At 45.8% G+C, this 23,034-nt stretch overlaps 1 protein-coding gene across 2 annotated transcripts in view; it reads right to left on the minus strand.

Annotated features, from left to right (window-relative positions):
• LOC119396950 (multidrug resistance protein MdtG) overlaps window positions 1–23,034 on the minus strand; it is a 43,422-nt gene continuing 20,388 nt past the window's right edge. For both annotated transcript variants that reach the window (XM_037664346.2, XM_037664347.2), the window contains exons 5-14: window positions 21,695–21,842; window positions 17,452–17,520; window positions 16,547–16,646; window positions 15,368–15,528; window positions 14,445–14,543; window positions 13,321–13,409; window positions 10,870–10,965; window positions 10,600–10,674; window positions 6,196–6,289; window positions 1–197 (exon numbers count right to left, since the gene is read on the minus strand). In XM_037664346.2, coding sequence (XP_037520274.1) covers window positions 78–197; window positions 6,196–6,289; window positions 10,600–10,674; window positions 10,870–10,965; window positions 13,321–13,409; window positions 14,445–14,543; window positions 15,368–15,528; window positions 16,547–16,646; window positions 17,452–17,520; window positions 21,695–21,842 — 1,051 coding nt within the window. In that variant the 3' untranslated portion in view covers window positions 1–77. The remainder of the gene's footprint in view (window positions 198–6,195; window positions 6,290–10,599; window positions 10,675–10,869; window positions 10,966–13,320; window positions 13,410–14,444; window positions 14,544–15,367; window positions 15,529–16,546; window positions 16,647–17,451; window positions 17,521–21,694; window positions 21,843–23,034) is intronic.

Below are 23,034 nucleotides of genomic sequence, written 5' to 3' on the forward strand. Positions count from 1 at the left end.
TTGATGGAAAAGTAATTTATTAATACAGATGGAACAAATGAAGAGAATGCGTTCAACGAATTCAGCGGTCTAGGAACTCAGATGTCCGTCGTCGAGGTTCCAGCTTGATTCAGAGCTGCCGAGGAAGTTTTCGACGCTACGTTTCCTTTATTCGCACCGCAGACAGAGTGCAGCCAGAGAGCTATAGTGGCAGGCGCCTGTAAAAAAAAAAAAAAAAAAAAGAGGAAAAATGCTTACTAACAACACTTTTTTTTACTAACAACACTTTAGTCCCTACACGACCTTTGTTGTATTATTTTTCTCCGTATGATGAAAAAAATAGTCGTCTGATGCAGTGTTGTTCCATTTATCAGGCGCATTTCTGGAGCAAACTGCATTAATTTGCGACGATAATCACAAGGTCATGGTAGCAGACTAAAACATTCACTGTTTGGTATTGTTTGGATTTATAATGTATTCACTCTTTAGCTTTAGCATTAGTATTCAATTATGGTGCTTGTTCCCACTGCAATATCAATGGAGCTGCAGTATAATACTGTTTGTTCGGCTAGTCTATAAAAAGTGGCACCATAGCAGCAGTGTACTGAAGCAGGCGTGACTTATCCATTGTGACTGTATTGAAATACACAATTGAAATGAGGAAAATTTATATAGTTAATTAGTGAGTCATGAACAGGCAGGATGCTGTTCACGACTGTCTTAGCAGAAAGGTGAGATAGAAGTAAAATAACGCTCGGTTGAGTAAACACTTATATTTTATAAAATACGAATCATGTTATTTGTCGGCCATGATGAGGTATTGATAAAAAATACTATACACTCATAGTGATAGCATTCGGCCGTACACGTGCGCAGGGTTTCCCATTGGGGGGGGGGGGAGCAAAGTGTCATTGCAGCGCCCCCCTTCTCCCCACACACACCCCAGGTTGGTGGAGACCAAAATACAACATGCTTCACAATGAAGGAAAAAATGAAGGCAACTTCGCACTAGTGATGCAGAGCCTGAACGAAGTGGGAAGTGGGGCGGCCTTCCCTGTTCCTCTGTATTCCTCCCTCTCTTTCTCCCTTTTTATTCTATTACATTTTTGTCTCCGTTTATTTTGATATCTTTTCTTCTCTCTATTTCTTTCTCTTTCTCGCTCTTTCTATATTTTCTCTTTCTTTTTTTTCTCTCTATTTCTCGCTTCCTCTCCCTTTCTATCTCTTTTTCTCTCCCTCTATTTCTTTATCTTTCTTTGATTCCCTCTCTTTCTTACGAGAGCAAGACAGGAAGTCTTGCTCTGTTTTTCTATCTCATTTTCTTGTCTCTGTTTGCTTCTCTCTTTTTCTCTCTCTCTTTGTCTTTCTTCCATTTCTTTCTCTCTTTTTCTTTCTTTCTGTCTAGTGCAGTTTTCTCTCTCTCTCTGTACTCATTCTCATGCTAATCAGAGTTACTTCATCTCACGCCAAACAGATCGGATCACGTGTTCTGGGAGCGAAGCAGAAGATGAAGCAGAGGATGAAGAGAGCGCGTGTGCCGGTTCATGATGATGATTTCTGTACGCGACTAACGGAGTCTCTCCGAGCTCAAACAGCTCCACCGTTAAAAAATGAAACTTAAGCGATGGTGTGCCTCACACAATGGCCTGCCTTTGGTCCCTTGCTTTCATTTTTACCGATTAAGAACTACGTAGGACATAGCGGACGCCTTCAAAATCTATGACGTCACGGCGTTTGGTGCTGGAATTTCAAGGTAGCATCGCCCCCCCCCCCCCCGCATTTTCTCGCTTGCCAAACGTTTTGTCGCGGCAAGCGTGTCGATTTCAGAATTGTGAAACAGTAATTTATTATTACGAGAAAAACCGCTTTTCTTTTTAGTGTGCCTTTAAAAATGACCGGACAGGTCGGGCTGAGTAAATGTGTGGGGCAGACTTCGCCCTCCCCCACCTAGGCGACGAGGGGCGTGGCTCTCACTGTTTTGCTAGCATCACTATAATGCCAGATCCAGGGTAGACCGCGACGCGAACATCATTTCCTAACGGGAAATAGCCCAGCCGCACTACCAGTGACGTCACGTGACCCAGAGCTGTTGACCCAGGTCACGTGACCCAGAGCTGTTGAGTTGCAAATACACACTCCGTGGCGGTGGCGCAACGGCAGCAACAACAGCCGCCAAAGTTTTTGTTTATGAGCCGAGGAGGACGAAGACGACTGCCAATGATCTTCAATTTACCCCGTTTTGCGCAAGCTGGCTCCATTTTATGCCAGTAGATTTTGTGACTTCATCACTCCACTTAACCCTCTGCCACCCTCGGCTGCACTTCCACACCCTTGCGCCCGTTCAGTCAATCTAACTGACCTCCGGTTGTCTGCCCTACGTGGCCTGCACAGTTCCATATTTTCCTTCCCCTGTGCTGTCCTATCTCTTCATTCTACGTCTATAGGTTTCCGTTGCATCGCACGTCACGTATTCCCGAAATTAGAGTTTTCTTTTTATCCTCCATATTTCGGACCCCTTTGAGCACCAGCTGAATGCAATGATTGCGCAGATTTCGCATTAAGGACAGCGGTAAGCTGTCGGTCATGATATGCTTGCAAGTATGCGTTCCAGCCCTTACATATTCTGCGCTGGATATTTCTTCACGAGTAAGCTTCCCTGTTAGTAATCAATCTACTTCGATACAGTACACTCTTGCACATTATGGAACTCTTTTTCACTCGCCAGGCTATTATCTTGCATATAGTACACCGGAGAGACTCCTGGGTAAAAAGAGTCCTTCACAGCAGCTTGACGAGGGCCCAGGTCTCTTATGTATAGCAGCAGAATCACGGATAACTACCGCAGGCCTATCGCGCTCGCGAGAGGCGTGGACGGAATTAAATGTAATTAGGAATAATGCAATGGGCCGGAAATTTTTGAGCGTGATGTCTCCGACGGCGATGCAGAGTTAGACGTAGAAATTACCACAATTATGGAAGCAACTTGCTGTCTAGGCAATGATTTTCACTAATATAGCCCAAGCGTTGACAAAAACTTTGCTAGCGCGTGCGACACCACCATTAACAAAATACCTTCAGTCGCATCTTAATTATTTACCCTTTGTTTTAGTTAGCTTGGCCCGAGTTGGTGGGGAGACACTGTATACCGAAGGGCAGCAGCCGAAGTGAATTGGTTTGCAATGGGGCAAGAGGCTATTGCGAGCATACATACGTTTGGGTGATTCTAACACTGTGTGCACGGTGTCGAGAGTGTACGCGAGTAATCATATCCATTTAATTATATTATACATACTATGTACGCTATATACACTATATAAACAATAAAAACGTGAGAGACGAGGCAGGGGAAGAAGGAAATGAGCGGCGAACTCACTGACGCGTGCGGGACTGCACCACCAGTGAGAGGCGTTCACACAAGCCCGTCAAATCCGAATGCCCACGCTAACTAACTGGCTGTTAGCGGGCTTCGGCTGTTTCAGCAGTGAGTAAGCGTCGAGTCAAACGGCGCTGAAAACGGGATAAACAGGAGAGGACACAGCGCTCTGTTCCGTCTTCTTTTTGTGTGGGTCGCCCTTTTCAGCGCTGTCTGAATGCCAGTGATAACAACGATTTCCGCGGCTTTACTTGCCAGAACCATGGTATGATTATGAGACACGTTGTAGTGGGGGGACTCAGGATTAATTTCGACCCCTGGTGTTCTTTAGCGTGCGCCCAAATCTAAGCACACGGGTGAGCTTTGCATTTCGGCCCCACCGAAAGGCGGTCCCCTGTTGCCGGGAATCGAACCCGTGTCCCCCAGCTTAGCAGCGCAACACTATACGTTGCACCGAGAATATGGTTAGCTGCATTACGCCTTCCGAATTTTAGGAACGTTCTTTATAAGTGCGGTTTAGCTTGTGCACTCCGGGAGAGAGAGAAAGATGTAAAATGAGGGAAAGGGCAACCAGAGTTGTAACCTCCGGTTTGCTACCCTACACTAAGGGGAGGGGGAAAGAAAGACGGAAATAAGAGCGGAGAAAAAAAAGCATAACTTCAACTGATGGCGCAAATGTTAAGACAGGAACGTAGATGACGCGCAAGACACGGACAAGCGCTTGTCCGTGTCTTACGTGTCTTCTACGTTCCTGTCTTAACATTTGCGCCATCAATTGAAGTTAAGCTATGCACAAACTAGCCCGACAGCAAACGTTATTGAGAAAAAAGCATGCGCGCGAAAACAAAAAAAAAGTTGTGGAACGTGAGTACTATGGCCTATCCAATAGGCGACTGCCACGCAAACGTTTCAGTAAGGGCTTAATTGACTTCCAGTGCGTTGACAGTTCGGGTCGGCATTATAGCGCTCACTGTTCCGACAGAGGCCCGTGGTCAAGGCGGGCCAACACAGCAGCTTGGGCGAACCATGCCCAAGCGCAGGCGATGTTTTCATTCCGGCGTAAGAAAGTATAACCTGTAACCAAAGTTCATTCTGTTTCCTCTCAGCACCAGTACCTGTGTTCCTTTCGTCGGTGTAATCATTGATCGGCAAATTGTCCGTTCTTCATCCTACAAATGTCACACCAATTAGCCCAACGGTTCAAGCTTCTACAGCTAATCTACAATGCTTCTGTGCAATCCGACATATTGCGAGCGTGCATGTATACTGTTAAAGAACGCTCCGTTCCACCTGCGCGTTGCTATGGCAACAGAACTCAATCCATATAACGCGCCTGAATACGCGCTGCCTCGCTGCCTCGCTTCATTGATTTCGGGTGTTAGATGCAGATGTGGCACCTACATGAAGGCAGGTGGACCCCACACCGCAGGCTGTGTGACAAAGCGGGCAATGATGCAAGAAATGCACATGCGGGGCCGCTAGCCACGGCGACTGCTTTGTTTGTACTGTTTTAACAACTCGACTAAGTTGGAAGGTCCATTAGCAGTTATTAAGGCGAAAACCTTATGTTTCATGCCAACATGACCTGGAACTAGTAGTGTACTGTTCGAAACTGAATATTCGATTCGATTCGCAAGGTCCTTTTACTGTTCGAAATATTCGAACATCACAACACTTCGTAACCGGTACTGAAATGAGCAGGAAAAATTGGTACATGTACACTTTTGATAAATATCGCAGAATGTGATGCACTAATAGAAAAATCGGTAAAGTTTTTTTTTTTTTTGATAAAGTCACTAGTTTTACTACTCGTATTAGAAAACAGCCAAAAATATTCTATTTAATTAGGACTTGGTTTTCATTATTCGAAGTTGAAAAATTGATATTCACACAACCACGCCTTGAACGAAAAGCCGACGTGAGAGAAATGAAGCAAACTATACCACGCTGACTGCGCGAGCTTTGCGGCGTTCGCTTGATATAAATCGACAGTAACACAGCCACACTGGATGGACTTCACCTTCAAGTCGTCTTATGCGAATGCCTAAGGGACCCCATGAGTTCTATTGCCTTCCCGAGTGCGACGGATAATTTCACTCCTTCAGTGTATACTGCTATATTGCTTTCAGTACTGAAGTACATTTAGCGCTTAGTTTTCTTTTCATCACTCAAGCGAGCTATTTATGACCAACATTACTGGCAGTGAAGCAGGACGAAGGACGAGAATGATGAGCCTGTATACGGACACAGGGCTGCACTAGCGAAAGTTGTTTGTTTTCTCGTGCTTCTCTTCCTCCACTTAGTACTGCTGACGCCTTATCTTTAGCTTTGTATCACGTGCTGTTATTGAGCCCAAGAACCGACATGACATAACAGAGCTGAGCATTTGTGCAATTGTGTGTTTGTGTGTGGGGGGGGGGGGGGATGTATTGCTTGGGTGCTGGACTAGCCTCTGAAGCTATCCTTTCGAGTATATCGGCACGGATCTCTGCAGTGTCGGCAAGGACGTATGCGTTGCCTTTGGCTTCAAGCAAGTATGAAGCCGAAACAAAGTTCTGGCCACGCCGCTGTAGTGGCCCGGTGGTTATGGTGCTCGGTCGCTGATCAGAAAGACGCGGGTGCGATCCCGACCGCGGCGGTCATTTTGACGGAGGCGAAATGCTGGAGGATCGTGTACTGTGCGATGTGAATGCACGTTAAAGAATCTTAGGTGGTCGAAATTACCAGGCTCCCATCACTATACGCCGTCTCTCATAGCCTGAGTCGCCGTGGGACTTTAAACCCCAGAAACTAAGTTATGGCAGAGGCGCCCAAATGACCGCATTGAGTACGAATCGACTTACCCATATAACCAGTAGTCCAAACATAAGCATGCTGCCTTTCCTGTAGCCGTACAACTCGACAACGTAGCCGGCAACTGGAGGCGTCACCATCGCCCTGCACGGTATTCGTGGGATCAACAAAAAAGATATAAACATTCGAAATATTATTTTTATGACAATGAATGTACTATAGAAATATGCAACACTTTTATGCATGACAATGTTAACCGAAGGTTTGAAACTTAAAAGGTTTGACAAGTGTTGCTCTAAAAAGCTGCGGTGCGTAAGTGGTGAATACTATGACTCCCTGATTGAAGCGTTGTGTACAAGAATTAAAGCGTGCGCGCGCGCGCGCACACACACACACACACAACACACACACACACACACACACACACACACACACACACACACACACAAGAGAGTTTACTTCCAAGACATATTGAAGGAGGGCGTTTGAGACCATTTCAGAGTCATTAGGGACAGGCATTAACCTGCAGTCATGACAACTAAGAAAGAACACTCGCGGAGCGCATCCTCAGTACCGCCTGTGCAGCGAGCGAAGGCACGCCCTGTGCGTGTGTATATATATATATATATATATATATATATATATATATATATATATATATATATATATATATATATATATATCCCTTCATGTGAAGTGGAACTGTCTAATGCACCACAATGCCCTGTACTCCCACAAAGCATTTCACCATCACTCCTTGCTGTGTTCTGGCACTCGATTCAGTTTATTTTACCAGGAAAATACTCGGATGCATTCCTGAAAAAATTTCGTGCTGCCGCAACATTCGTACGGGGCCGGATAACCAGCGAAGCTGGATTCGCGCTTCCGCTGTAGACGCCTGCCCGCTCGTTTCTCCGCCCTGAGCGATTGCAGACTGCCCCGATTCCCTGTCCCGCTCTTGCTATGTGAATTCGCGTGGCAGCTGTCAACGCCTCTCCATTTCGTTAACCTTCTTTATTTTTTTCTGGGCGCGATCGCGCTCCGCCGTCTCTCGGCGTTTCACCTTCTGTTTCCAGCAGTGTTCTGTAGGTCATAGCACAGCAGTGTCGACACACTACCACAAGGCAAGCACTGCCGCGTGTGCGCGTGAGCGCAGCTGTGCCGTCTCACTTCTTGTAACGGCGGAGCAGTTTAAGGGTTCGCCCTGTCGGCGTCTCATGCCTCGCGTTGGCGTCTCCAGTGTGCGATACACATAAACCGAGCAGGCTGAACGTTTGGAACGTCGTTGTCGCCTGTCCGAGCCAGCGGAGCGACAGCGAAATGCCAGCGTCAGGAGGCAGAGACGCATCCACAGAAGTGAGAAGCGAAGGCGAAACGCCAGCTTCGGGAGGTAGACGAACCGCGTTCAGACAATGCCACCTAGAAAAAAAATTCAGGCCTGCTCACTGCCGCCGTGACGTCACGCGTCTTGACCGAGCCAGCGAACGCGCGGGAGACAGTGAAGCCATTGCCACTATCGTCTCCTATGAAAAGATATAGCGTTCGCGGCTAGTTTTACATGCGTAACTGTTCAGCTTTATTTTGCCTTTTGCGTCGGGATTGGCGCTAGCTTAAGTCTTTGGTGATTGGTCTGTAAGCGACTTATTATTCCACTTAAAAGTAAGAAAAGATTGTGCGCTATCGAAAATGTGACCGATTTATAAATGCAAAGGTTGATGGCCCCGAAAAGTGACGAAATAAATAAGGTAACTTTGATTCATACTTCATTATTTACACACACACACACACGCGCACACATGTCACACTGTCCATAAGATGCGCAGAAACTGTTCCTATTGAGTTTGAGTTTATTTAACCACGTGACAAGTACACGAAAATACACTGTATACGTGGTTTGGTGCGAAGGGAAAAAAGCTGCATTTCACAGCTTGACTGGCCCCTTCACCCAGAAAAATCTAAACTACAAATTTACAAAAATTACAAAAATTACAGGCAGCGGAAAGCGACAATACAAAAAGAAACACGCATGTGGCCCATGACAGCAAATAATAGAATGACAACTCTGAAATACATACAAAAATATTCATAACAAAGCAATGTATGAAAGAATAAAACTGAATAACCATCACAGAAATCACCCAACATTCATCCACAACACAATCAGCACATCCGATTAAACATTTCAGTTTTAGACAATATACGCAGATTATCAATTGTTAGTTTCCATTTGTTCATCACACTTGGAAGGCGGTAACGTAGTGTTTCAAATCCATAGTTTGTGCGAGGACAAGGTACGTGCCAAGTCTCCGTATACCGAGTAACGCGACTGGCAGGATTTGGTTGCAAGGTGGCCAAGGTGCGTTCATTTGGTAAACCGAGAAAAATTGTCGGCACTGCGTCCAGAGGTCCAGAGTCAGCCGAGTAGCCCCCATAGGAGCTACTGCTGTCCTGCCGGTTCTTGGATCGGTGTACTTGGTAGTCGTCCTTAACTGTTCTGGCTTGAAATCGAGCTCACACACCTGAAAACCATTTAAGAAAGCGGTTTATCACAGGCTTTCCGCTGCACTGTGCTCCTTATTTGCTCAGTTACAAAACAACAAAATCTATGAGGTGTCCACAGGCATCCCAATTCGGCTGACTTGCAGCAGTACACATTTCAAGGAAACAAATTAGGTGAAGGTGCTGGCGAGACTGGCGCATAATTATAATACCGCAAAAAGTGGCCGAAGCACCGTTAAGAAATACTATGTACAAAACAGATGCACGACGCCACGCACCGACACTCCTTAGCATTTCTCAGTCAAAAGAAGCCCGCGGTGCTACGCGCAAATAGCGAAATGTTTACCGACCCTGAAGGAAAAAAAACGCCTGTTCTGAGAATATACTGCCACGCGCGCTTATTGCTCCATTTTTATGAGTTCGGGGTGCGAGCAGCAGAACGCAAAACGCATCTCTCGCACCGCTTGTGAAGTCGCTTGATTGGAGCATGAAGGTGCGTCTACTTCGTTTCGCCGTCGTTTTGCAGCCAAGCTCACCGCGTCTCGGCAAGACGCGCTCGTCAAAAACGGGAAATCTATGCACTCTCTAGAGACGCTACGTCATCGCGGGGGTGAGCGTCTGCCACGCTCGGCGAAAAGTGCCTTATGTCAAGGCTTACGCTAACAATTCAGCACTGCACACGACATTATTTTATCGAAATAACTGAACGTGTTAGAGGTGGTGCCTTTAAAACATCTGAAAAGCAGGTAGTATAGACTACACATACCTTTGAATCACGGAGAGAATGCATATCGATGTCATCCCGATTAACGGCACGCTCTCATTTCTCTTTTTGGTTGCCTTGGGAGAATGAAACCACTGGAACCTTCGGTACATCGCCAATATCGGCGACACTTGGGCCCACAGCACTGCTTCATTGGGAGAGCTTGCAGGTGTAAAACATTCCGTGAACGAAGCAGATCACATCACCACGCAGCACTTCACAAACGCAGACCACGGTCTCCAAGCAGACGCCAAAAGAAACACCAGAGAGCTGCGTTGCTCGCACTGGCCCGTCCCAAGTTCGCTGGCATTGGCCGTTAGGGGCACGCAGAAAACAGACGCGCGAACGCGTCCCCCGTGTATCCCGGCCGCAGTCCGCCCACTCATTCAGAGAGGGAGACGCGCACATCGCGTTCCATTTTGAGCAACCCCGTCTCATTATTGCGTTTTTTATCCGCTAGGTTATGCGTTCTGGCGCTGCAGTCGCACTGAAAAACTCGACTGTACGGAGCCTATACCACGGCAGGCTTCGTCAGGCTTAGCAATCCTGCTCTCTCGAACGGCGTGAGCATGCATGCGTACGTCTACTCGGCAGGAGGCGAGGGTCAAAAATGACTGACGTCAGAGGCCATGCCCGAAGTAGTGAGCAGGCCTGAAAATAATCTAGAGGGCGCTGGTTCAGAGCAACATAGAGTAGAAAAGAGACCGTGGAACAGAAAATAGATAATCTCAAAAGAAATCAGATAATCACAAGAACAGAAAATTATATAAAATATCACATAATCACACGAAAAGAGCAGATAAACGCAAGAAAAGAACACAAAAGAACAAAACAGGACAGCTAAACACAAGATAAACACAAGAAAAACACACGCGATTCAATGCTCCGCAGATTGTACAGCTTTCACTTGGGCTGGAACTGGCTTAGATTTATCAATTTTTTGTCCATTTCGTCATCGGTCGTGAGGCGGAGAGAAGCCTCCTCCCGCCCCCCTCACAGGGCACGTGGGCCAAGTGGTAAACAATTTTCTGCAGAAAAAAAAAAAAGCTGTCCATGTATATTCTGTGTCCCTGAAGTCAGTCCTTCTCTCCCTGGTGTTTACAAGAATCATATTTTTCAAATACGCATGTAATCGGCCGTATTGCTTTGGGTACAGTCGGAGTGTGTTGGCCCAGAATTATTTATAACTCACCCGAATACTGCAAATGTGAGCACTGTACTTGAAAGAAATCCATTTGTGCGCAAGTTGTCGGGGTAACCACGTTGTCTGTAAAAAAAGAAAGAACAATAACAAGGTTTAGTAAGAGCTCTAGAACGCCAGATGGAACAGAAGAGAAAACAGAGCGCTGATCTCCAACACTGCGATGATTTTCAGAAGGCTTCGCCATATATAGTCAGCCATGCGCAGAACGCAACCATACCACAATGAAATTCACCGGTTTCTTGGCGAGAAGGGACTTACACAGCACGTTTCAGTCCGTGGCAATATCCGCAGACAAACTGAGCTGACATTCCCAGACCGGTGAAAACTTGCGAAATATAAACGAGTGCTAGCGTCCTGTAAAAAAGAAAAAAAAAACAAGAGGTTTTTCAAGATAGAGAATTTAAAAATAACTTTTCGAGGGTTTTCCATTAAGGGCGGGTCGATGTTGGCAATCAGTGGCGTCCTTGTTGTCTTGGTAGCGTCTGTCTAATATGTTTGTTATTCAGTCACTGATTACAAATTAACATGTTACACGGTTGAGCAACACATCCAAATGATGAAATTTCATTATCAAAATTATGGTTCGTTCGTGCAAATGTCGCCCCAAAAAACCATGTCTAGTGAGGAGGCACATTTTTGGATGAATGGTTATGTTAAGCAAAATTGCCATATATGAGACGACGCCAGCCCACACGAGGTTCACCAGGTGGCGATCCATCCAGAAAACTTGCTGTTTGGTTCAGATTTCGGGCCGGCAGCGCCATTGGTTCATACCTTTTTTAAGAACGACGTCGGTGAGGCCATCGCCATCAACGGCGAGCGCTACGGAATGATGATCACCGATTTATTTTGACCGAAATTTAACGATATGGACGTAGATGAGATGTGGTTCATGCAGGACGTCGCTACTTGTCACTCAGCGGACGTAAAGATGGCCATTGTGCATGAACGATTTGAGGGAATGGAGGCTCTCGCAGGTGTGACCTGAATTGCCTACCAAGATCGTGCGATTTGACCCAGCTAGACTTTTTCTTATGGGGTTTCCTGAAGTGGCAGGTCTATACCAATAAGCCGCAATCGACCGATGCCCTTAAAGTGCAACACGACCCAGGCCATCGCTCAAATTCAACTGGATCTATGTGGTATAGTCACTTAATATTGTACCACTCGGATGCGTGCCACCGTTAGAAACGATGGCGGACATTTGAACGATGTTATATTCCATACATAATGGCATACATGGGCCGTTCAAATAAAAAAAAAAGAATTTCGTTAATACCTCTCACACAGCCTGTTTTATTACATTTCAAGATCGACCCACCCTTAATGAAAAACCCTATAGTTTCCGAGAACTCACAGGTAATCTGAAAAACAAGGAGAATAACACGAATTATGCTACTGCATCCCGGCTTTAAATGCAGTTAATAAAGTCAGGTTTTTATGGTTAAAGTTAACTAGGAGCCTTAAAGAGGTATAAGTGTGTTTTAGCAAGTCTCTGAGAGGTGCAGTGACTGTTAAAGTGAGTACAGAGAGAGCATAAATCAAGGCGGGGCATCTCTGAAAGCTCGTAGCCATTGCTATACACTCGAAGAAAACAAAGAGCATGTGCTACTCTTTTCGGCGAGTCGTGACTTGCTACGCATACGGCGCTCTTTAAAGAGACACGTTAACTCTCTCGTGGGTCACACGACTCTCCGAGGAGAGATTGCCACACACGCTCCTTTCTTTCTATGTTTTCTGTTACCGTCCCATTGCGCGTGCAGCTGCTGCCTTGCGCAAACCGTGCCAGAATGTCTGGAAACTTTCGAGATTACTTTAGGATCATCTGTTAGGCTTTAGCGCGCAAACGCGAACAACAGAGTTTATTCTCGAACTAATGCGGCCACCAGCGATAAGGCTCGAATTTTCGATGCCGCATGTATAAATGCCGACGCACTTTGCCGCGACGGTGTACGCTCTGCTCGCCGCGATCAGTCTACAGTGCGTATTGCTTGTAGTTTGACTTTCCGTTTCCCTGCCACACGTTCGGCCAAATAAAGAGTTTCATCTTGGACACGCCGACTGCTTCCTTCGTCAACGTCACGACCCCGGGACAGTATAATGATCTCGAAAGAGAGTTCACGCGTCTATTTAAAGAGACTCATATACGTGGCAAGTCAGCACTCACAAAAATAACAGTCAAATTACTCTTTTTTTTTTCTTAGAGTATAGCAGGAACGTATACGTAAGAACGCGCGCACGTAAATCGCAGGCATTGTGAACTTCCTGCCAGTTTCTTCTTTTCAATTTGTGCGACAATAAGTTTTGTTTGGTTTTATAAGAGTTAATGTCCCAAAGCGATTAAGGCTATGAGGCACGCCGTAGTGGAAAGTTCCGCATGAATTTCGACCACCCGGGGTTCTTTAACCTGTGCTGACGTCGCGCACTACAAGGGCCTCTTGCGTTTCGCCTCCATCAGAATGCGACAGCCACGGCCGGGATCGAACCCGTGTCTTTCGGTTCAGCAGCCGAGGACCGTAAACACAGGGCCACCATGGCAGCTTTTGGGCAACAATAAGTCGCCACAGTCAGCTGACACTTCTAGCCTTTCAAACTAAAACATTTATAAAGGCCATGTGCAAAGAAGTTTTTTCATTGTATGCTGAAGCATTGAGATTAGTGTCTTGTATTCTAAACGATAACGCGTAATACTTTGCCGACAGGATTTACCGAGTAAAAGGCAGGAATGGCGCAGGTCCTATAACAAGATACGCCACTATGGTAAACAGCTGGCCCACCATGCCGTAGAAATTCTCCAACTGAAAAACAACAAAATGCATGCGTTATTAAATGCGACCGCATGGGAACATCGGCTGCTGACGGGTCTGCTGTCCCGGAATTATAGACAAACACTCAAAACAACTGATAAGAAAAAAACTGCATGGTATAACAAAGCACCAAAAGTCTTCGCAGACACTAAGAGCGAGAGAAAACACTAGAAAAACAGAATTTGATACAAAATTGTAGACATGCATGAATCGTGCGAGTGAGAGTGAGTATAAACTTTATTCAGGCCCCGAGTAGAAAGAAAGCGTGCGAATTTAATTTCAGCCTATGAAGAATAAGTTGTATCTGCCGACGTTGAAGTAGGTTAGCTTAAATCCCAACACGTAAGAAATACCTAACGCAAGAAAAAGTTTCCACGATAATAAATATAGAATTAAAGGACATACACACAAAATGAACATGAAATAAAATATATCACGACGTTATTGTTTGATAAAATTACACAAGGAAATAGGGTCACGTAACCTGAGCAGATACAGTCACGCAAGACGTCAGTGGTAGAGCGGCACGTCGCTGTTGACTCTGGTTCTAGCAGTAGCGATGCTGGCAAAAATAGTGATTACCGCGAAGCGGCACGGCGTGCGTTATTGGCCCTCCCTAGAGGCACGGGCGAACCTCTGACAGCGGCAAAACAGCGATGCTTCTGCAACGCCAGCCTTTGCATTCAAATTGTACAGATGGTGGCGTCACGTCATACGTGACGTTTCTGGTAGGGTGACATGACTCAGGTCACATGATCACTTGACAATATGACGCCGACCGGAAGTTCTAATATTGCGGTGTTTAGGATATGGAAACAAGCTATACACAAAGTCACACACACTCACACCCACTTCGTAGCACGCACACCCTCCCACGGACACCTACTCCACCGTAAGGTCACTTTACACGCAGCATAAGCATGCTTGGCGGACAGTGTATGAACAGAGGTGTAAATAGTACATCGGGGTAACGTTTTGTCACGAACTTGAGTAAGTTTCATGTGCTGCTTTGTGGGGTTTACATACCTCATAATGAGAGAAGGCACCGGCAATGAAGCCACCCAAGGAATAACTGGCGAATTGAACCGTGTACACACTGCCCAGTATAGTGCCACTGAGGTTGAACTGAAAAAACAATGAAAGAAGGTTGCAAGCCCCTTCGATACTGTGGTTTTTGAGTGTGTGCCCATGATAAAACCGTTACACTACACAGGAGTGATGAGGTGGTGAGTTTAGCGGACGGTGTACAGCGCTCGCGGATTGAGGCGCGACAATTTAGGGTTGAGTAATGCACGTACTTTCGCTTCCACCGTCTTCAGTTCACGTCATATCGGTGTGATAGACTCGAACACTTACGTCAGAGCCCACAATACTTTTAGCGACCATAGTGACATGACGTGGTTATTTTAAGATATCACGCATACCAGTCGATGCCGCGTTTGAATCCGTGAGATCTGCAGTGTACATAAAAGACAGTGTCATAACGAGCGTAAGCTTCGATAACGGTGCTGAACTCCATTTTATGTGATCGATAATATATGTTAGCTATGCTTGTATATACATATTAAATATTTCTTGCGCGCTTTTTCTATATCTGTGTACTACCAATTCATTCTGACAGGGTCTCTCTTTTTTTTTTTAAATAGATTTATTTAAGGAGAAGTCGGGACGTATGCGTGACGCCAACTAATCCTCTTCTTCTCTGTCACAGTAGTTGTCGTAAAATTTTCAAAAATCACAAAACTAGACAAATGAGCGTGTGAATGGACATTCACATACTCAATCTCAGCACTACAATTTAAGTGTTCACGCAACAGAAAAGTTCACGCAGCTACAAATTAGGCTGCAATAATAAATATAATAAAAATGGCCCGACGGAATATCCTATTTCCGCCGAGCTCGAAAAAAAAAAAAAGAAAGCGTTAATCATTGGACTCTTGAATACTGACGTCTTCTAGGCTGGGTTCCAGCGTGGGCTCGTTGAATCCCAGAATGACCCAGCTCATCATGAGTGTCACCATGTCGGCGAGGAATACGGGATCAATGAGAAGCCAGTAGTAACTCCTGCTCTGGCTGCCTTTTTCCGTAGACGAATCGGCATGTTCTTCCTCTAGAAAACAAAGATCGCTACGCTATACACTACTGCAGGAAACAATAGTAATTTGTGGGGTTTTACGTGTCAAAGCCATGATACGATTTTGAGGCATCTCCGTAGTGGACATGCTCCGGAAACTTAGACTATTCGGTATTCTTTAACACGCACTGACATCGCACGGGACACAGGTCCTCTAGCATTTCGCCTCCATTGAATTGCGACCTCCGAGGTCGGGATCGAAGCCACGACGTTCGGGTCAACAGCCGAGTGCCGTAACTACGGTACCACCGAGGCGGACGGCAGAAAAAAAATTTGTTTCGACAGCATATGTTACACGCTCTGTAACACTTGAACTCGAAAGCGTGCTGCACTCTGGGTAGGGCATTAGTTTATAGCATCGGGGACCAGACTTCTTGGAGGATATAACAAACCATACTGTGGGAGACACGCATTAGATTACCTGGACGTTCTCAGTCGATTGCAACATGACGTCACGAATTTTGACCATCTGTGACGTAATCATTGTGACGTCATGATGACGCAACGACAGGCCGTTTCCTCTCCATGCACCGCCCGCACGGAGAAGGGCCATGTGGTTTTTTTTTTATCTCTCATCGGACGCCGCTTTTCCTCAAGGTCACTGCGCAACAAGCCACTGAAGGCTTTCGCCTTAACACAGTGTAAGCAGCCTAAAAGACACCGGCGTAGCTCCGCAGCACGTGACATATTCGTCGTTGCTGCTTTGGCGCTTACCTTGCCGTTCTACGCATACTGCGCCCTCGATAAATATGGTTTCTCATTAACGGCAAATCGGTCAACAGACTTGCGCATAAATGCTACCCTTGCAACGTACGTGACAGTAAAAAAAAAAAAAAAGCCTTCAAGTCGTCCACAGCCAGTCGACGTGTCAGTGTCACTCTCGAGGCGATCTCCGAGTATAATCACATTGCGAACGAAATTATCGAAGGTTGCGGAATGATTACTTAGTTGGTTTCCGTACTTGGCCTTCTAAGTGTGACTTCACGGGGCTTACCTGAGTATTGATTGAGCTTGGAGCTAAATCTTGCTATTACAGGAAATGAAAGCATCGTAATGGCTCCTAACACGAAGAACGGTAGTGGGTAAGCCCATGCCTGCAATGAAGAGAGTGTGGTGTTAACTATGATTGACATAGTAACCATAGACAGAGAATAAACATTACGTTCAAGTCTGTTGTACTTATAACAAGCGCAAACTCATCACACTGGACACATTGCAAGCAGTTGTGTGCCAATGATACTACAAATACGACAATATTCCTAATTCTTTAAGATAATTCAAGTAAATTCTGCACCAGTTTTAAGACTGAATAAACGGGAAACGCGTGGCGAAACAAGAAACGCAATACAACTGTATATAAATTTAAAAGACGAGATGTAGTCTGCTAAAACTATCATTGTTAGCAAATAATTACGGAACTGATGTCAAGACAGTTGCTAAGTAGTCGGAATAATTTTGCACAAATTGCAGCTCAAACGCATTATTAAATACATTAACAAAAATTGAATGCAGTTTTAGCATGGACAGCAAAAAAAAAAGGTATTTATTACCATTTCTTTACTTGCATTGCAGCTTGGCCGTTTTATTCGTACCCGTTTTATTTTTATACTTACAAGTCTTATCAACATTTTGAACACGTTATCTTCACTTGAATTCATGAAGTTTTACATTCCGTCCTCAACAAATATGCATGTTTGCTTTTTTTATGCAAATACACAAATTCTTGTTCACAAGTGCTAGATAATGACGTAGCACATTCATATATAGTTTAGAATTTTAAAGCTTGCATAAGGCATTTAAATAATTAAAAACACGTAAAATGATCTAGCCCCTGCTAGCGATTTGTGATCTCTGCGCTGTGACATAAGACTATCGAAAGCAAAAGAATGGTGCACTCACATCAATTAGAGCGCCACCAATAGCCGATCCCACCATGTTGCCAGATCCCCAGAGGAATTCTAGGAATGCCTGGAAGCGCCAAAGTGCGGCATCGTATTTATATGATATGTCAACAATTCAAAAGCACCGGATCCACTCTTTGTAAAAGTACGCAAACGACCATCTTAAAAGATGAAAGACGAAGGCTACTTGAGTATCTACGAGCGAACTGTTTATTCGTTACTCTTCAAGAACGAATATTCCATACATGAAAGATGCACTCTCTCGAGGAATTCTAACTTAAGATTTGTCCAAGTTGTCTGGTGGCGGGTCATTTCAGCTCTTGGGAACAGAGTGCGTTTTGAAATCATTGAAAGGCTGGAAGATTCATAACTTGACGAGTGAAAACACGATAAGGTATTATTGTTGTTCGTGATAACAAGGTCAATGTGTATTAATTAAACTTCGCGGGGCGTGCAATTATTCACATATAATCAGCTAAACTTGCACCCAGTAGCAAGAACAAAAGTATTGCAAAGGCGTTATTGAAAACACGCAGTTGGCTCCTATAAAAAAAGTCACAGTTTCGCCGCAAGGGCGAAGCAATGAATGCGATAGCAAGAAAAGCGGCCCGTGATGGACGCGCTGCTGCGCTGCAGAAACATCTACCCCCGGCAGCAACTACCGCGAGAGCAGACAGCGGAAGGGCAAGGTTATCCCTGCGCAAAGTGAGCGAGCTGGCCGACGACTTTTAAATGCGCCCGTTGCACTCCTCGTGCCATCTCGCTGGTAATGAAGAAACGCTTATAAGCGCCTGTCGTCTCTGAGTCCTGCCAGCGGTAAAGGGTGTGTATATAACACTCGCCGTTAGCTACCTGAAGGATCTGCGCTTTGTGGCGTAGTAGTTAGCGCCACGCGCTGCGGAGCGAGAGGTCGCTGGTTCGATTCCGCGCTTCGGAAGCATTTTTCTCAATTATTGTTCTTTGGGACTTTATATATATATACATATACGGTGCATGACGGCGGCGACGGCAAAAACCAGCCGACCCTGTCCATATAATTGCTATCGCAATAAAAGAAATGGCGAAGCATGCACTAAGCCGCGCGAGGCTTGAAGAAGCGGAACTGGACGAAATCTGAAGAATGTTTTTTTTAGGTTGTTTCTAGACCTTAGCTAGATGATGCAGGTTGTTTCTAGGCTGCTTATAGGTCGTTGCTAGGCTTTAGCTAGGTGATGCTAGGTTGTTTATACGTTGATTCTCAGCGCATAGAGGTTCGAGTTAAACCACAGGCACGACACGGATGTTCAAACTCCAGAGACAGAACCTCGCGCTGAAACCCAGCATTCGCACCTCTCACAGATCTACGGGCTGCTTCTATATCCTAGTTGTAGCTAGGCAGAACTTGGTTGTAAGCTACGTTGTCGGTAGAGTGGGCCGGCAGCTTGTCGAGTTCACTCTTTGGCTTGGCTTCTTTCCGCATGCCCGTTTGATGACGATAGCTTCCTTCTTCATTTTTAGCGGACCAGTGGTGAGTAGTGGGATTTACGCAATTTCTGTGGCACATACTCGTTTTTGATGATGATGGTTTTTGCGTAGGCCGCACAAATTACGGCTAGCCTTAACAGCTTCGCCGTTAGAAATCTAGTACCGCCCGTATTGAGTGGTTTCCTCCTCCCCCATCATCATAACCTTTAATTTGTACTCGCACATGGCCTCAAATAAATGACAGTGAGCACGTTATGGTGGAGCGATTCTATGAATTGCTGAGACGAACGTGAAAGCGGCTGTGCTCTTTGTCATCGGCATAGGTCGACGAAAAAGTGTGGAGCTCACTCAGACTCACCGAAGAAATATATTTTACGCTTAGGGCTCACTCGGACTCACACTTACCAAAATTTTCCTCAAGCGGACTCACTCGGACTCACATTACTGAAAATTTTGTCAGCCGAACTCACTCGGACTCAAACTCACAAAAATAATACTCACTCGGACTCACTCAGACTCAGACTCACGGCTCTATCCGAGTCTGAGTGAGTCGACTCATGAGTCCGTTAGCGTATAATTGGCCTTTTCGACCATGGTGTCAATGCTCTTTAACACCAATATCTCGCATAATTGGTGCTCTACTTGGCGCCTTTTCATCTCGTACCTTCAGATACGAGTTATCAGTGGTTGCAATCCAGTAAAGAAATTTTTATTGAAAGAGGTGACTCACACGAGATGTTTTTTATTTTTATCAAGAACTTTCTGCGAAGGAGTTTGCGTGGGGAAGGTCAATCTGCTCCTTCCCCTCCCCTTTTCGTAACTCTCGCCCTTATTAATAAATATTGAGCTGGCGTATGAACCCTAGTGCTTTGAAGTATGTGCGAGTCGACGGGAGTATAAATGTGAACCGACATAAGGCTGATAATAATGCTGAAGTTGTGTAGATAAAACCATAGCTCGGCAAAAAAGTGTGGAGCTCACTCAGTCTCCCTCAAGAAATGTATTTTACGCTTAGGGCTCACTCGGACTCAGACTCACCAAAATTTTCCTGAACCGGACTCACTCGGACTCATACTCACTAAATTTTTTCTCAACCGGACTCACTCAAACTCAGACTCACGGCTCGATCTGAGTCTGAGTGAGTCGACTCATGAGTGAGTTTGCCGACCTATGGTCATCGGTGACGCGCGTCTATATAGCAAAGTAGAATGTTTCACAATGAACACGTATTTATATTATAAGCGAGAGTATCATTTATCGACCTCGATGCTCACAGTGGGCACAGTGCTAGCGAACGACTTGCGGACGAACTTAGATGTGTCCCTTGCTTTTTTTTAAGGCGCGACCTGATAATAACAACAGCCACTGAAACCAAGGAAGGCATGGGGGACATTATTCGTAGTTTTTAACTGTAGTGTAAAAACTATGACATAAGTGACAATGTGTTAAAGTGGACGAAAAAAAAATTAGCGCAGCTTGCACCAAGTCGCGCAAGGCTGGGTCAGAGCAGAGCTGGTGGGGACGTTTCAGCTCCTCTTGCTAAGGGGGGGGGGGGGAGGGGGACAGCGCAAAAACGGGACGAAGAAAAAGCGACCACACAACACAAGCGCTTGTGTTGTGTGGTCACTTTTTCTTCGTCCCGTTTTTGCGCTGTTCACCCCCCCCCCTGCATCACGCACCAAGTGGCCCCTCAGAAACACCCTTCTGCAATTTATTTCTCTTACAACGGGCTCTTTCACACCCAGTGTTCTGCATAACGCATCAATGTGCTTCAACCTTTTCACCCGAGGAACGATCCGCGCATGCATTTACTCGTATTCAATCAAGAATGGCATCACCCCACGTGAAGTAGCCTCTCTCGTGGGGCCCTTGAACCCTTCCTAGAGGACACGGCTTGCTGTTGTCCCGCATCTTACGTTCTGAGGCATGGAATCAGTCAACATTCCTCAAGGACTGTCTTCGCGTCACCTGTTTCCGCGAAGCCCCACCCGGAGGAGGACTTCACCGAGAATTGCGGTCTGCTTCTCAGGTGACTGAGCTTGTGTGGAACAGCGCTTGTGTTGTGTGGTCACGTTTTCTTCGTCCCGTTTTGCGCTGTTCGCCTCCTGCATCATGCACCAACTGGCCCATCAGAACAACCTTTCTGCAATTTATTTATAGTGTTAATAATCTCTACAGAATGCTTGGGTGGTGAGTGAGCGCGTGCCGTTTCATGATGATAATTTTCTATCTACGACAAACGGCAAACCTCGACCATAACAGCTCTGCTGTAAAAACAATTTGTCGTCGATAGGAACCGAACCTAAAAGCTTCGTATAACGCGTCCCATGCTGGCGAGCATCTGGCGTGTTATTCCTTTCCATTTTCCATTTTTGTCATAATACTGGACTGAAAGCTCCAGCCTCTGGGACTTTTAGAAGCAATCAGAAAAAAAAAAACCTGTCTGCTACTACAACTAATACTACTACTGCTGCTACTACACTGTACTTAAAAATAATGTCCCCTGTGCCTTCCTAAGCTTCATGCCTCGTGGCTTCATTATGGTGTGTCCAACAAAGAAGCGAGGCCTTGATGCCATTTTCGTTGTTTCGTAGTTTCTTATTTAGTGTTACGTGTGCTTGCACACGGATACTTTAGGAGATAGCAGGAAGGCACCATCTAACGTTTCGCTCGCCATGTACACAACTATATTGCACGACGTCGTTGTTTGCACACTTCCAGCTGTAGATTCTAAGCGCTTTCGAGTCAAGAGGCGGCGAAGCTGCGCAAGCACTTACTATTATAGCTCCTCTATATTTTGGGAAGCGCGTCGTGAAGACGGCGAACATGCTGACGAGGTAGAATGTGTTGGTGATGCCTCCGAGAGTGACACATGCTATGGACAGGCCAAGCAGGACATCGCCTCCGGGGGCCCAGTAGAGGCAACTGCGCGGGTCGTAAAATGCCGCGTAAAGCGTTAGAAACAGCCACACGCGCAAAGATATGCATCCCGTCTTTTTGTGCCTTGGGACGTAGGACCTCAACAATTATTATATCTTTTTGCGCCTTCATGGGCGACAGCGAAGTCGCTCGTAAGAAAGAAAGAACAGTACAGAGAAACATTTGACCTCTTGTACGTCACGTTGCTGTTGCTGGCGTAAGACGAGATCTTGACTCCTATACACACGATGACAGAATATCAGGAATTTTCTTGATGTTCCGGTTCCCTTGTAAAGCTTCTATTTTTTAAGGCAAGCGCACGATAATAAACTAACGTTCCTAATGGTGTGGGAAAGTTCTATAAATACGTTCTGATGACTACACGTGAACCTTCCACGGGTGATGTAGTCGCTGTGGTGCTCGACTGCTGACCCGAAAGTCGCGGGATCGAATGCCGGCCGCGATGGCCGTATTTCGATGGAGGCGAAATGTTAGACGCCCGTGCATTTAGCTGTAGGAGCGCGTTAAATAATACAAGATGGTCAAAACTTCTGGAGCCCTCCACTACGGCGTCCCTCAAAATTATATGGTTTTGGGACGTAATACCCCTAAAATTACTATTATATTACTACACTTCAAAAGCCAAAGTAAATGTGGGAACCGACGGATGGAAACAGAAAGATGGGGCCACCCGTCGAAACTTCCCACAGCCTGCCTGAGGTAGTTCCTACTCCTGTCTATTCAAACTCTATAGTGCATGTGGATGGATATTGTCGGGCTAGTGTATTGATTATGGCTGTGAACGGCACCAGAAAGACTATCAAGGAGGCCAAGGCGTGCATCGATGTCAGGCCCGTAGCCTGGAATTTTTTTCGGGGGAGGGGGGGCACTTGCTGAAAACCTTAACTATTTGAGAAAAACGCCTATTTTCATTATTTATTTCTGGTAAAAACACCTATTTCACCAAAAGTTCGGGGAGGGGGGGGAGGGGCTAGCCCCGCCCCCCCCTGGCTACGGGCCTGATCGATGTGCATCTTCGTGCGAATCACAATATGGACACAAAGAATTTTAAGTTTATTTTACCCCTGTGAATTTCTGGGCTGAGATCTCATACCCCTTACGGGCCAAGATTCAAACGTATACTGTCGGTCAGCCAAGGTTTTGTTCATTCATTCTTGATCGCACGGAATAAACGCCG

This window comes from Rhipicephalus sanguineus, chromosome 6 (genome assembly GCF_013339695.2).
Source record: "Rhipicephalus sanguineus isolate Rsan-2018 chromosome 6, BIME_Rsan_1.4, whole genome shotgun sequence".
Taxonomy (NCBI): Eukaryota; Metazoa; Arthropoda; class Arachnida; order Ixodida; family Ixodidae; genus Rhipicephalus; species Rhipicephalus sanguineus.